The 14,367-nt window shown below is 39.1% G+C and overlaps 1 protein-coding gene across 1 annotated transcript in view; it reads left to right on the top strand.

Moving 5' to 3' along the window:
* Nucleotides 1–14,367, top strand: part of UTRN (utrophin) — a 354,493-nt gene that overhangs the window by 31,100 nt on the left and 309,026 nt on the right. Inside the window, exons 3-8 of the mRNA XM_054393282.1 lie at nucleotides 3,103–3,195; nucleotides 4,612–4,689; nucleotides 8,522–8,614; nucleotides 9,422–9,594; nucleotides 12,916–13,031; nucleotides 14,116–14,279. Of these exons, the coding sequence (XP_054249257.1) occupies nucleotides 3,103–3,195; nucleotides 4,612–4,689; nucleotides 8,522–8,614; nucleotides 9,422–9,594; nucleotides 12,916–13,031; nucleotides 14,116–14,279 (717 nt within the window). The remainder of the gene's footprint in view (nucleotides 1–3,102; nucleotides 3,196–4,611; nucleotides 4,690–8,521; nucleotides 8,615–9,421; nucleotides 9,595–12,915; nucleotides 13,032–14,115; nucleotides 14,280–14,367) is intronic.

Here is a 14,367-nt window from a genome sequence, read left to right as displayed (position 1 = left end):
TAGACAGTGTTCATCTAGCCTCTGCAGAGGCTTTGCATGTTGCTGTGTCTCTGTTTTGAGGATACTGAATACTTTAATAAATCAGAGAGAAATAGTTTAGATTACAGAAATAATCTAAGACTCTTCTGCTGACTCTTTAAACTGACAGTAAGATGTGGTGCTCTGGTGGTCAGCGAAATAGAAAAAAAAAACATTCTCCTGAGAAAATGAATCTGAATTATTTTCCATGATCACAGCAGGACACATATGGCCTGTCAAATGACTGAAAGCAGGAAGTCATTCTACTTGTTTTCACTTACATGAGGTGAGGGGATGGGAAAAGAAGATAGAAAGCTGTATGCTCTTGATGCCTCGTTCAATGCAGTAAAAGTACCTTTCTGCTTTCTTAGCAGAACCAAATCTTTGTTGTTGTGTTTTTTTTTTCCCTTCTAAACCACAGGCAACAAATCTATTGAGAATATATAGCTATAGCATTCCCAACATTAGTTTTATCTGTCTGTTACCTATGTGTGCATTGTTTCTGTAAGGCTATTGACACTATCTCCCACAACATCCTTGTCACTACAGGAAAGATACGAGTTTGATTAATGGACTGTTAGATGGCTAGGGAATTGGCTGGGTGGCTGCATCCAGAAAGCTGCAGGCAACTGCTCAATGTCCAGATGAAGACTAGTGGTGTCCCTCAGGGGGGTATATATTGTCACCTATAGTGTTCAGTATGTTCATCAATGACATGCAGTGGTCTTGAGTGTGCCCTCAGCAAGTTTGCAGATGACACCGCACTGAGCAGTGCAGCTCATTTGCAAGAGGCAAAGGATGCCATTCAGAAAGACCTTAATAGGCTTGAGCCCCATGCAAACCCTGTGAAGTTCAGCAAGGTCCTGCACCTGTTTCAGGGCAATCCCCAATATCACTACAGATGCTAGGCAAAGAGTGGATTGAGAGCAGCCCTGCGAAGAATGACTTGGGGATACTGGTGGATGAAAAAATGGACATGAGACTGTGATGTATGCTTGTAGCCCAGAAAGCAAACCGCATCCCGGGCTGTGTAAAAAGTGTAGCCAGCAGGTCGAGGGAGGTGATTTCTCCTTCTACTCTGTTCTCCTGAGACCCTGCACTTGAATGGCTAACAGATACTTGCTTTCTTAAGGACCATTTGAGTCTTATTGCCTCCAGTGAGACCTCTGTAATGCACCTTCTGGTCTTCCAGACATGGGAACAATTTGCCCATGCTTTTTCCAATGCGCTTTGAGTATCCTCTGTATGGTGATGCAAACCAAATTTTACTGGCATCTGGGGTAATGGCATTGTGGATCATCTACTCCTGTTAGGCACCATAAGATGTGCAACATGCTTGACTGCATCTGCTGTTGGGTATTCCTGTTGTTCTGTTCCAGCATGCTTTTAAGATTTGGTTGTCATGCAGCAGCAAAGCATCTGAATCACCTGTGAAGAGTGCATGTACTAGGAGGAAAGTCCTTGTTCCTTACCCTGCTAGAAAAGAGTCTAGATGAGCTCAGGAAGTGGCAATATGTAATAGCAGAATGTTGTAAGACACACACACATCTATCTATCTAAAAATATGTGTGAAATTTCATACATGCTCCTATTTGGTGTTGGTCTGACAGCTATGTAGCTTTCTGCACCCTTTATACGTATATGTATGTGCCAACATATGTATATATACTTCTAAAGCATGACTTCTGAAAGTAATTGGAGAATAAATTTGTCAGAAAAACTAATTGCAAAACTGATTTAGTATCAGACACTGGAGCTACCATCTGTGTGTTTTGAGAAATGCCCTTACTTGCACGATCGTTCTTGTTGCTGTTAGTTTAGCTGGTTGATACTGGTGAGTTACAATTAGGTATTTTTCTGTACAGGAGATAATGGCTCTGCAGCTGTTGAACTGTGGTTTGTTATGAATAGTTTAGTAGTATCAAATCTAATTAAAGTGGATTTTAAAGAAAAAAAACCCACACATGTTGGGGGAAAAACAGGTATTTGCCAGAAAATAAGGTTCAGTGAGCAGTTCAGCTCTCTTTGATTTGTTACCCAGCATTTGGCCGTTACTAGCAGCTGTCAGGGCAGGAGGAGGTAAGTGAAGGCAGAGGAGATCTGTGTCAGCTAAATCATGTCATGTAAGATGGGCCTTTGACAGCTTTCTTTCTGAAGAACCATATTATAAAGCCAAGGTGATAGAAAAAGACAACATTAGAGTTTTATGTGCATTTTAAAAAATACTCTTCTCTTAAATCTGCATTTCAAAGGGACACTGAAAGCAGTACCTTAATTGATCTCCTGGCAGCCAGCAGATGAGTATTACAAAGCAAATGCACTTATTTAGCTGCTGGCTGGCTGTGTCTTCTTCTACTGCCCTGTGACACTTTCTCCATATTTATGGTCCAAGAAGAAATAAGAGTGAAAGGCATGTGAAGAAGTTGTAACATTTTCTACTGTTCTGTCATGTACCACCATTTTTGTAAAGCGTTCCTCCACCCACAAAGCAAATGAATATTGGAAATATATAATTTAGAGTAGCTCTTAGTTTTACATTTTGCTTCTTTTTCCAGGGTAGGGAAAATGATTAATTTGTTTCAATGTATATTACACCTTTTGATCTACAAATCAGCATAGAGGAGTGGCTGCTTCTTATGCAGGGCTCAATTCCATGCTCTTCTGGCTTCTCCTTTCTCTTTTTTTTATTATGTGAGAGAATGTGTTCCAATGGCTTTCTAAAAAGCCGCAGTTTATTCCTCTTGTAGATGTAGTCAGACAAAGCATTGTTTCTCAAATGACTCCTCAAACTTGCCAATTTTTGTTCTTTGCCATCTTATGTTAACATATCTACCATAATATGAGCCAGGATGTAATTATTTGGTTTCTTGGTACTATACTGCTGCTACACAGAGCTATAGAGATGGGAAGGAAAGAAACCAAATGCTAAAGAAGGGAAAGATGCCTTCCTTTCCACTGTCAACCTCCCTAACTTCTATTTGCTATGTTTAGTACTAAATAAGAGATAAAGAAGTATAAAAAGTGTCTTTTTCAGAGAGATTTTAATTAAACACTATCTTATTATTATCTTTTTTTTTTTCCCAGAGTGGGAAGCCCCCAGTTAAGGACATGTTCACAGATCTGAAAGATGGAAGAAAGCTTCTGGATCTTTTGGAAGGTCTGACAGGGAAACCTCTGGTAAGGGGAATGTGTATGAGTCATGTTCCCATTTATAAAAAAAAAAACTCAAACAAAAAAAAAAATCCCCCAACACACAAAACCCAAACTGTGACATGTGATTTTTTAATTTTAATTTATTTAAAATCTTCTTTTGCTTGTAATATGAACTTGCTCTCTACAGTTCCAGTGAAATTCCCATGAACTCCACTCGTGGGATATAGGGTCAAGCCAGTGGTGTTACTCCCGTGGCATTTATCATTCATAGAGATGTTTTACAGGTCTGCTTCTGGATGATCTGGAAGAGCAGCATTTAGCTGGATACCTGTGGACTTCTGCAAATATACTTATGAAAGATCCTTTAAAAAACAAAGATAAAATGATAACAGCTAGTAAACTATACAAAAATCTAATTATCCATTGAAAAATCCTTTATGATACACTGCTAGGAGTGGGCTAACAACTCCTGAAGCCTTGTTTGTGAAAGCATGTGTTAGCTGAAAACCCCACTAACAGCAGTGCTTTTTCAGAAAGATGCATTGAGGTATGGTGAAGCCTGTGCCATTCCTTGGAATTAAATTCTTGATTTCAGTGTTTATAATAATCTCGGACTTGTTTATTGACCTTATGGGAAACCTTCAGCTGTTTGTAATTTCTGCTTACAAGTTTGCCTTGTTTTTCAAACAGATACATTTACTTAGTGCTTCTAATGAGTTGCAGTCCAATTTCAAGTATATTAAAGACAATGTAAGCTTTTTGGTGTCTGATTTTGTGGATTACTGTGTTCCAAGTTCAAGAAAAGTGCTCCATGCTCTTGCAATATGATCACGTTCTGCCACACCGCAGGAGTTCAAGTGCAGTAATTAAAAGCAGATGGGGTGGCAGGTACTGTCAAGAATTGCCACAGGATGTTTGTCCCTGTGTCCAGTCAGTCCCCCCTGCCACCGCCCTCCCATGTCATCCTGTCCCATCTGTATTCTCACCTCCCATCCCCTGATATTAAAAGGTGGGGAAAGTCAGCCTTTCAGTGCCAGAAAAACAAATTGCTGCTTGTTTCCTCTTGGGAGCCAAACAATTTCAACTGGTCTGGCAAACATTCAAAGCCCTCAGATTTTCCCCAGGAACTCCCACTTCGCTGTTGCGTTGCCAGTTTTTATTTCTGCAGATGCTGTGAAAAGAATTCTGGACTTACTGAAAATGAACTGAAACACATTTTGAATCTAAGGCTGTCCTGTGCCTTGAATTAAGGAATATGGTTCTGACCATTTTCTTTTGGTGTTTATTTTGAAGTTGTTGTAGATGAGCTTGTTTGGGTTTTGTTTCTATTAAAGAAAAAAAAATCTGGAGGGAATGAAGGCATTTATATTATTTGCTCTATCACTTATTTTGTTTGATCTGTCAATTCTGATATGTACATGTTGTATCTTTTTTTTTCAGCCTAAGGAACGAGGGTCCACAAGAGTACATGCCTTAAATAATGTTAACCGAGTGCTGCAAGTCTTGCATCAGAACAATGTGAGCATGTTTTTTCCACAACTTTGATAGATCCTTTAAATTATTCCTGTGTGTAAATTAGTTCAAAATGCAGAGAATAAAGATTTTTGGTATTAAAAATGAGAAGTCAGTGAGATGGGTAAATTGTTCTCAGTTTTCCTTATCTGATGTAGAATTTCACTGCCTGGCAATTTTGTGAAATCTTAAAATACTAACTTAGTAATGGTATGAACTAAACTGTTTTGTTGAAGTGTTCAGCTTCAAAAGCAAAGTTGATTTAAAACTGCTACACATCACTCAAGAACCTGTCAGGACAAAAAGCTAACTTCCAGTGAAGACATAAGTTGTGCAAAACTTTGAGTGAGTGATAGGTTTTGTATCGCTGTTTTTTCATGTCCTGCTCTCATAATCAAGGAGGATATTTCCATTGACATCTGTCAGCTCCCTCTCAGATCTTTGCTGACCATACCTAATTTGGAGCTGTGGTTAACTTGTCAGAAGGACAAACAAACCAGCCCCAATTTTTCTTTAAGAAAAATTAAACTAATCACTTTTTGTTTGATTTTGATTTTACTGCCTGGAAGCCAATAGTGCCTTAGTAAAGTGATTTTATTTTCCCTTCTGAGGAACAATTGGTGATAAGCACACTCTCTACAGGTAGAATTTTTATTTGTGAATGTCAGGGTGCTGAAATAACTCACTAAGAACATTTTGGCAGTAAAATACATCTAATGCAAAAAGACACTGACATATTTATGTAAACTGCTGATTGAAAAGCAACATGAACATGCTGTATAATACCACAATCTCCCTCTCTGTGTTTGTGGGCAAGTGTCATATTTCTAGGAAAATTAGCCAGTTAGTGGTTGTTTGTGGTTTTGTTAGTTTTGTTGGGTATTTACTCTTCTTTGTGGTACTGTAAATATTTCTTTTATTTTTTTTTTTCATCCCTAAGGATAAGTAATGAAATTTTCAAACTTAATTTTTTTGGGAAAAGATAATAAACTAAATAATGTTGAATTACAATAATTAATTAGTTCTTCCTCAGGCTGGCAGTATCTGGATTTCTGGAAGTAAACAGATGGTATTAGTTAGCTGAAGGTTCTTAAAGTCATGTACATGATTTATACCTACTGCTTAATTTCATTAGGAAGCGTGTGTGTGTGTGTGTTAAGGTGAAGGGAAAAGGCATCTGCTGTGAAGTAGTTGTGTCCTGCTGCCTGGGAGTTTATGGGCTAAACAATAATCAAAACTTGTGAATAGTTTATAAAAGCTTTTAAACATATATTAGAAGGATCAGACAAGCCAAAAATGTAGATACTGAAGTGATGTGTAAACATCATCCATCTGACTGAAAGAGTTGGGGCTGTTCAGTCTGGAGAAGAGAAGGCTCCAAGATGACCTTATTGTGGCCTTCCAGTATCTGAAGGGGGCCTACAAGAAAGCTGGGGAGGGACTTTTTAGGCTATCAGGTAGTGATAGGACTAGGGGGAATGGAATAAAGCTGGAAGTGGGGAGATTCAGGCTGGACGTGAGGAAGAAGTTCTTCCCCATGAGAGTGGTGAGAGCCTGGAATGGGTTGTCCAGGGAGGTGGTTGAGGCCCCGTCCCTGGAGGTGTTTAAGGCCAGGCTGGATGAGGCTCTGGGCAACCTGATGTAGTGTGAGGTGTCCCTGCCCATGGCAGGGGTGGGGCGGGTTGGAACTAGATGATCCTTGTGGTTCCTTCCAACCAACTGATTCTATTATTCTGATGAGCCACATGATTCCATGTAGCAAATGTCAATTTCGTGTAGACCAAGTTTTAAAAAGTAATTTAAAAATATCCCCTAGTAATAGTTCCACATATAGCCAATATCAGGCTAGTGTCAATAGTACTGATTGTTTGCTGTCAGTTTTCTTTTATGATTCTCTTTTTGTCTTAGAAGTTCACTCACCATCATAGTGGGCTGCTGGCTACGCTTTGCAAAGCATTGTTTTAATTCAGAATCACTAAAATACAAAAATGGGCATGTGGAGTGTGTGTGTATATATATATTTATTTATGATGTAGATAAGAGGAATGCATTATTAATAATTATTTTTAAAATGTGAGGTATCTCTCTGTTACTCATTTTTAGGAATGTTTCTCTTCTATTACAGATGAAAAAAAAAGCTCTTGCATTGTAATAGTTTTATTACTGTGCTCTTGACCTTTAGTTTTGCTTTCTGCTCCTTGTGTTCTGGAGAGCTTTCTTTCTACAGAGTTACTTAGTGATCCTCACTGGTGATTCTTTTGGCCTGTATTTGCCTGTTTAATTTAAAATATATGCCTAGTATTTGCAGAGTACTGCACTAAGATGCTGTTTCAGCCTCTGTGAAAACTGAGAGAGGACAATGCACAAATCCACAAGCTTCCTTAGTTTTTTGAAGTATAGTTTGTGGTTGTGTGTTAATCTTACAACATAGTTTTGATTTGATTCTCCTAACCAGGAGACCTGTGGGGCACTGAAAATTGTCAAGATAATACCTGAAAGCGAGGTTAGAAGTACATTAGTTCAGAGTCAAAACTATTTGTGATCCCATGATAAGAGGAAAAATAATAATGGAATATCACTGTATTCTTATATGTCAGTAATATCCTCTAAAATAAAGCAAAACTTTCTTTGTTCTTGCCTGTTCTGTCCTTGTAGGCTACATCCACTGAAAGCTGGAGCAGGAGCCTGGCTCCTGTTCTGTGTTTCTCCATATTGTTTAACTGCTAGTCAGCTTTGTGGTGCAGGTTTTGTCTAGGACTAGTTCCAATCCCAAGAAATGCCCAGATACAGTTTTATGGGGTTAGTGTAAGCTGGGAGGTGTTTCTGGCAGTCATCGTGGATATCATTAATTTGTTTTGGAGCAGGAGTCAGAAGGAGAAAAAGCTTCACTGTGGATGTGAAATGCGCTGTGCCATTTGATCTCTGGGGCTTGGAGGATGCTCCTGGCTCAAGCCATTTACAAGAATGAAGCTTGCACCGTCTGCCCTGTGTGGGAGTGTGTTGCAGTATCTGCTACATGTGTACATGCACCCAGGGAGGTGTCTGCCTCATCTGCCTTTGGCTAGGCAACTGTTTCAAGCTTAATTTCCATAGGCATGGTGGGTGACCAAGACAGTGTGTTGTTGTTGGTTCACTCCAAAAGATGGGTCAGAACACTGAATGGAGACTCAATGCCCCAGATCAGTTCAGGCTCTGAAGAAGCACAAGTGAGTAGTGTGCTCTAAGCTTTGCTTCTTCTGAGGGCTGAATACTTGATGCAGGAGTGGGTAGCCTCTCCTTCCGTCTTGTTTGCTAAAATAATCTCCTTGTTTCCGTGATTCTGTCTTTTTAATAATCTTAATTAGAGTGTCACCAAGTCTATGTACATTGTCCTATGCATATTGGAAATTTGAAAATTTTATTTTTCCCCTTGAGTTTTTCATCTTCTTGCATAAACTCGTCCCATTTGTATATTAGTTCATGCAAAGGACAAACCTATGGAGTTTTTATGATTCTGTAGTATCTCAGAGTGTATCTAGAAGCATGACTGCTTATTTCTTTTTGTATCAAATACTTCATGTTTGCATTTTTTTGGTCAGTTCTGATGCTGGTATTGCATTTGTGTATTAGAGGAGAGGATAAAACTCTTCCAGTGGAGTATCTTCATTACTATTTTTTCTCATGTTTAAGCAGTTGTCATGACAAAATCGGATAGTGCTGTATCATCTGTGGTCCTCTCCAACTACTCTGTTTTGGAGCACTTGGTAATATGTGGCTGGACAGCCACGAATATGGGGTGGGATTGCAACTTGAAACTGTGATGGCAGTGTTTGATACAGAATTGATCTTACTTCTCCAGGTGGAGTTGGTGAATATTGGAGGAACTGACATTGTTGATGGAAATCATAAGCTGACATTGGGGCTGCTATGGAGCATTATCTTGCACTGGCAGGTGAGAGGCTGCCACAAGATCTCTTCCATTCCAGTAATGATGTGCATCAGTCTGCTGGGATTCTCACAAACCTTCCCAGGGCTTTGGTGGCGGAAAATATTGCTTCTATTTTGGGCTGGTAAATAAAGGCACGCCAGTGTTTGGTTTCTAATCTCTGTCTATTGGCTGCCTCCTGTGATACGTGTACTTGTGTGTGCTCTGTTGTACTCACCCTCTGAGTTTGGTTCCTGATGGGGTTAATTGCAGAGAGGATTTCTAAGCTGCTTTTTGCCTAGGTAGCTGTGTTAGGCTTGCATCTTATATGCTGCTCTGGAGATTTGTTTCTCAGTCTCATAGATTGAATTGCTTCTGGTTTATCCAGGTAAGGATCATTGAATTCACTTGGTGGGACTTTTGCAGATGTTTGTGCATGATACCCAAACAGCAAACTACTTTTGTTGTTTGAGCAAATATCCTCTTGCAGAAACGCTCTGAAAGCTGTGATTTTGGGACTAGCTTATTGGTGGAACTGCAGCATGAGATGCTGAGAAATACAATATCTCTTGCAGCACTGAGAAGAGGAAGAGGATATTAATCTTACATTACAGCGTCGTTATTACATGAGTCATTACTGGTTCTTGTAATGAGTAGAGTGCAGAGGTACCCTAAAGATTCCTGCTCCCAAATTTCATGTGCAGAGTTAGTTTGATTTGCAGCTTTTATTTGGAAAGACCCTTTAATGTTTTGTCAAATAGCTTTGTTCAAAGATATTGTAAGCAGGAAAAGTGTAGAACGTGTCTATAAGGTGTAGTTGCTGCTGTCTTACAGGTGAAAGATGTCATGAAAAACATCATGTCAGATTTGCAGCAGACCAACAGTGAGAAGATCCTGCTGAGCTGGGTTCGGCAGTCCACAAGACCTTACAGTCAGGTCAATGTTCTGAACTTCACCACAAGCTGGGCGGATGGACTGGCCTTTAATGCTGTCATCCACAGACACAAGTAAGTAGGAAACACCTTATCTTTAGACCAAGTGAAGTAAGCAGCATTTTTCCCATGTCTTCACACTTAAGCATTTGACAGTTTCTAGCCTGTTCTGGTGATTCATTGTTTGGTGTGGTTTGTTTTTTTTAAATTATTTCCTTGTTTGTAGTATTGTTGTGGTAACAATAACAGTGCAGGGATATTGCCAAAGGCTTGCAAAGGATGGAGGCAAGGCAGCAGTGTAACTCTCTTGGCTCCAGTGCATGCATGCACGCTAATTGAAGTGGATTTACACCCCACTTAGTGTGCACTATACAGAGAATATGCTGAACAGGTCTCTGCAGAGGGGCTTGACCACCTCCTTCCTGTATACTTCCTTCCTCCTACCCCCTTTCTTCATTTGGAGCCTGCCGTATCATTTGAGTAGGAAGACAAAGCAGCTTCAAAATAAAGGAATAAGAAAGTCTCAGACTCTGTAGCTTTTATTGGGTTTTGAAAATATCTTGCTTGAAAGACAAAGTATGCAGTTCTTTCAGGAGAACTGCTGAGTGTAAGAATCAAAGGGTAATAGAATATTTCAGGTAGAGTATTCATTAGTTTGTCCATTATACTTTATAAGGAATGATGTTAAAGCATCTTTGCACAGATCTTTGTGCTTATGATTTTTGGAGAAATCCCTGTTAGTCTAAATTATCACTTTTTTTACTTTATTTTAAAAACGTTTTCTGAGATCTATTTCTGGACAATCATTTCTAATTCACTATACCTTCAATTAAGTCAGCTCATTGCTTTGCAGGGGCCAACTGTTCTTAACCGTAAATACTGTTTTAATGTGGTAATGGTATGATCATTTTTATAATTTAACCAGACCTCCTGGCTGCCAGGTTTCTGACCCTGCAAATGTTGTACAAACACTCAAAATATTTGTACCCAGCGGATACAAAGTGCTCACAGAAGTGCGTGTTCACTTTGAGCCTGTTGCTCTCGGCTCTTAAGTGCCCATTTGGCCTGTGCTAACTGAAATAACAGGCTCTGTCATAGGCTTGATGGTAGACCAGAGATGATTTGTGTTCAGCCTGCTGTGTGATGTGTAGGGAACACCTACATCACACTGAGGGCTCCTGAAAGTTTGGAAGGACTGCTTTGAAAAGGCAGAGCAGTGCTAGCTAGCAGTGCTAGCTAAGGTCTCTCTGAACTTTATGTATTACGAGGTCCCTGGATGATGTGAGATGTACTAGTACTTTTGATACTGGTGTAGTTGTCTGTAGTGGTATTGCTCTGCTGCTGAATGTGTGAAGCTTTGTGATGGAGTTAATCCCAGCATGAGACACAACTGAGACCTAGGTGACATGAAGGAAGCAAAAGGGGCAGTGGTAGCAAAATTTGCCTCCAGCTGTTTGTTGGTCCTTGTGTGTTGTGACTGTGCTTGGTCTTTGTGGGATTTGAAGTCTGTGAGCTCTGCCCTTTTCAGAGCACTATTAAGTAATGAAATCACCTGCTGAAAACTGAGTAACTGTGTTTTCCTATGGCTTCCTAAAATTTCTCATTTACCTGGCTCTGCTGATCCTAGCCTTGTATTCCCTCTTCCATCTGCTACCGTCAGAAATTAGCTTTTTTGTCCTTGGGCACCTGTCTGTAGCCAAAGCAGCACAATTTCCCCACACTTCTGAGAAATTTTGATCTGAGTTTGAATTTAGGTCAGCTTTAAAAGAAACAGCTTTAAAAGGCATTTGCAAGAAGCAAGGAGTTTGGGGCATGTTGCAGAAGTATTAGGGCAAGAAAGGTGTTTAGCTTACCCAGACAGTAGTGCTTTCCTGCCTGAAGGGTATTTTCAATATTGCTTTTTTAATTTAGCTTAAGATGACACAATACAGAATTTTTCTGCGTCCTGCTTTCTTTTCTATGTGTCTATCAACAATTCTAGTAGTGCTACCTCTTTGGCTATATTATCTAATAACTTTGTAACACTTGGACTACATAATAAAATTATATCAGGTAATAGAATATTGAACATTTTACTGTGTTGATCTGTCATTTCTTAATATTATCTTAGTTCCTCTTTGAATTCAGTTATACTCCTGGGTACAATTTTCTTTCTCATACGTATATACCTAGATTGAATTTTATTAAAATGTGTTATTGTGTCATTGTGTGAATTGTGCATATACAACATACTTACTGAAATGTGTTTTTCAAATAAGAATTTCTGATAAAGCTTTTTGTAGGAATCTCTTTGGTTATCCTTGTTGTTTCTTGCATGGAGGCACAATCTTTGCATATCTGTTCCTCATTCACCCTGCCTTCCTCTGGCTTTCTGCTTCTCAGACCCTGATGGCTTATGCCTCTCTGCTTCAGAAAGTATCAGCACTTCAGAGATGTTAAAAGGATAGTCTCATGACAATTTATAACTGAATTAGGTATTAAAAGAATTAAAGGCAAGCCCATCCCTTCCTCCATCCTCTATAAAACACAGAATCAATAGCAGTCTTTCAATGGGAATCCACTGTTACAGGGGAATGAGAAGTATTTTTATGGCTCTCTAGCCTTGCAGCTGTGCTGCTGCAGCACTAGGGTGATGGTGTACTGTCCAGTGTGGGTACCACTAGGAGAGAGCTGTGTTTCCTTTCCCCTTGAGACTGCTGGTATGTTTTGGGTACTCAGCTGAACTGGAGATTTGGTTTGGTTAACACTAATGTGAGATGAAGACTGCTAGCACTGTGAATGGATCAGCTCCGTGTTCTGATTTGCGTTGTGACTCTCGTGAGCACTTAAAATGGGATGCCTTTTTTTTTTTTTTCCTTTCAAGTTCTTTTAAAGGGGGAAAATGACCCTGGAGCAGGTTGAGTGAGTAGGGTTGGGAACTGCTGTTGCTTCTGACTCTGATGATCTGGAATGGTCACTGAGCCAACAGCAGAAGTTTGGAATGACACACTCCAGGAACAGAGTGACTCTTGATTACCCAGCAGAGCCTGATGCAGAAAGCAGATAATAACAGTAATGTTATGAAAGGAACAGTTTAAGGAAGCTGGTTCTGGAATACATTTTAAACAAAGAATTTATTTTCTTGTTAATAGTATTTAATCTCCTATTGGACTCAATGGGTAAATATGTAGATAATATGTAGAATGGAAAGTGGATGTTGCTGTGGACATGCAGTCAATGAATTGATTTGTGATTGTCAGATTCTCACTAATAAAACACATACTTGCATTTATGCATTTATGTATATGCACTTATATTTATATTTTGTATGTGTAAGGTAGCTATCTTAATATCCATAACTTCATGTTTTTACTCAGGTGAAGCTTACTACTTTTCCTGTTTTGTCTTCATTTTTAGACCTGAGCTTTTCAGCTGGGATAAAGTTCTAAAGATGTCCCCAGTTGAGAGACTGGAACATGCTTTCAGCACAGCCAAGAACCACTTGGGAATTGAGAAACTTTTGGATCCTGAAGGTGGGATATAGTTTTTTACTTGACTAGAAGCTTTTTTTGAGTTCTCTTAAAAGAATTATCTTCTATTGACATTTACTATGCATAATAATTCCATTGGTTTAGTATGATGGTATTTTGTTTCAAATCCTTAAACTTAGGTTAAAAGGATGTAGCTTGTAGGATAAAGGTATGTCTGTGCATCCATATGCTTCAACTTTTGAATGTTGTTCGGAGTGATGTACCATTCAGAGACAGTATACTGAAGTTGGTATCATGACTTTGTTTTATTTTAGGTAGGAATTCTGTGACAGAGGTCTGTGCTTTTCAGATGATGTAGAGCATTATGTAGAATGGGATAGCTTAAGGGCTCATCATATTTTGTTCTTTACTATACACTGAGTAGCATTAGCTGCAAGTGCTGATTAGGTGTACTTCTCAGGAAACTTTTATGGCTCCTTTTTAAAATCCTGAGCTGTTGCTTTACTTTGAAGTGAACCTCCAAAGGTTTATTCTGCTCTCAAACTTTATAGATTCGAGCACCAACTTCTTTTTCAAAAAACCCAAACAAACCAAAATAAAACCAAATAAAACCCAAAAATAAGCCTCAACCTCCCCCCAAAAAACCACGTTGACTGAAGGAGCAGTATTCGTAAATCATGACATAAGGGAACCTGAGTTAATGAAACTCTCTTCCATATAAAAAGTGAGAAAATGAGCTGAGTGAGTGGGGATAGAGCCTAAGTGGAAATGTTTATGTGGAATATGTCCCTGAGCTGCCTTTCTGCTTGGGAGATGCTCCAGAATAACTTCCACTAAACAGTTTTTATCTCCTAGTAACTTCAGATTTGGGCTCTTACTTAAAAGTATCATCATGAATCATGACTTTAATGTGAATTCTCTTCTGAATGTAGAAAAAACAATTTTTTTTCTACTTCATACTGCTTTCAACTGATGTTGAACCTGGCCTCTTAAATTAAAGCTTACTAAAGGCTACTTAACAGGAGAACCTGTGATTTACACTATTTGTAAATTCTTAACTATATTATCTATTTAGAAAAGCAGCTTCTTCATTTGTTTTCCCCCATATTTTGTCTTTTTGATGCAGATGTTGCTGTACAGCTTCCAGACAAAAAGTCTATTATTATGTATTTAACCTCTTTGTTTGAGGTCCTTCCTAAGCAAGTCACTATGGAAGATATCCGGGAAGTGGAGACCCTTCCAAGGAGATACAAGCAGGAATGTGAGGATGGAGATTTCAGCATGCAGCAGGTGTGTTTGTCATCAATGTCTGCCTTGGTTTTCTTGAGCTGTAATTTTAGCTGATCTTCAGGCTTGTCTATTACCTCTGAATCATGCT

This window comes from Indicator indicator, chromosome 2 (assembly GCF_027791375.1).
Source record: "Indicator indicator isolate 239-I01 chromosome 2, UM_Iind_1.1, whole genome shotgun sequence".
NCBI lineage: Eukaryota > Metazoa > Chordata > Aves > Piciformes > Indicatoridae > Indicator > Indicator indicator.
The sequence above is the reverse complement of the archived record's forward strand: the minus strand, read 5'-3'. Positions and strand labels throughout refer to the sequence as shown.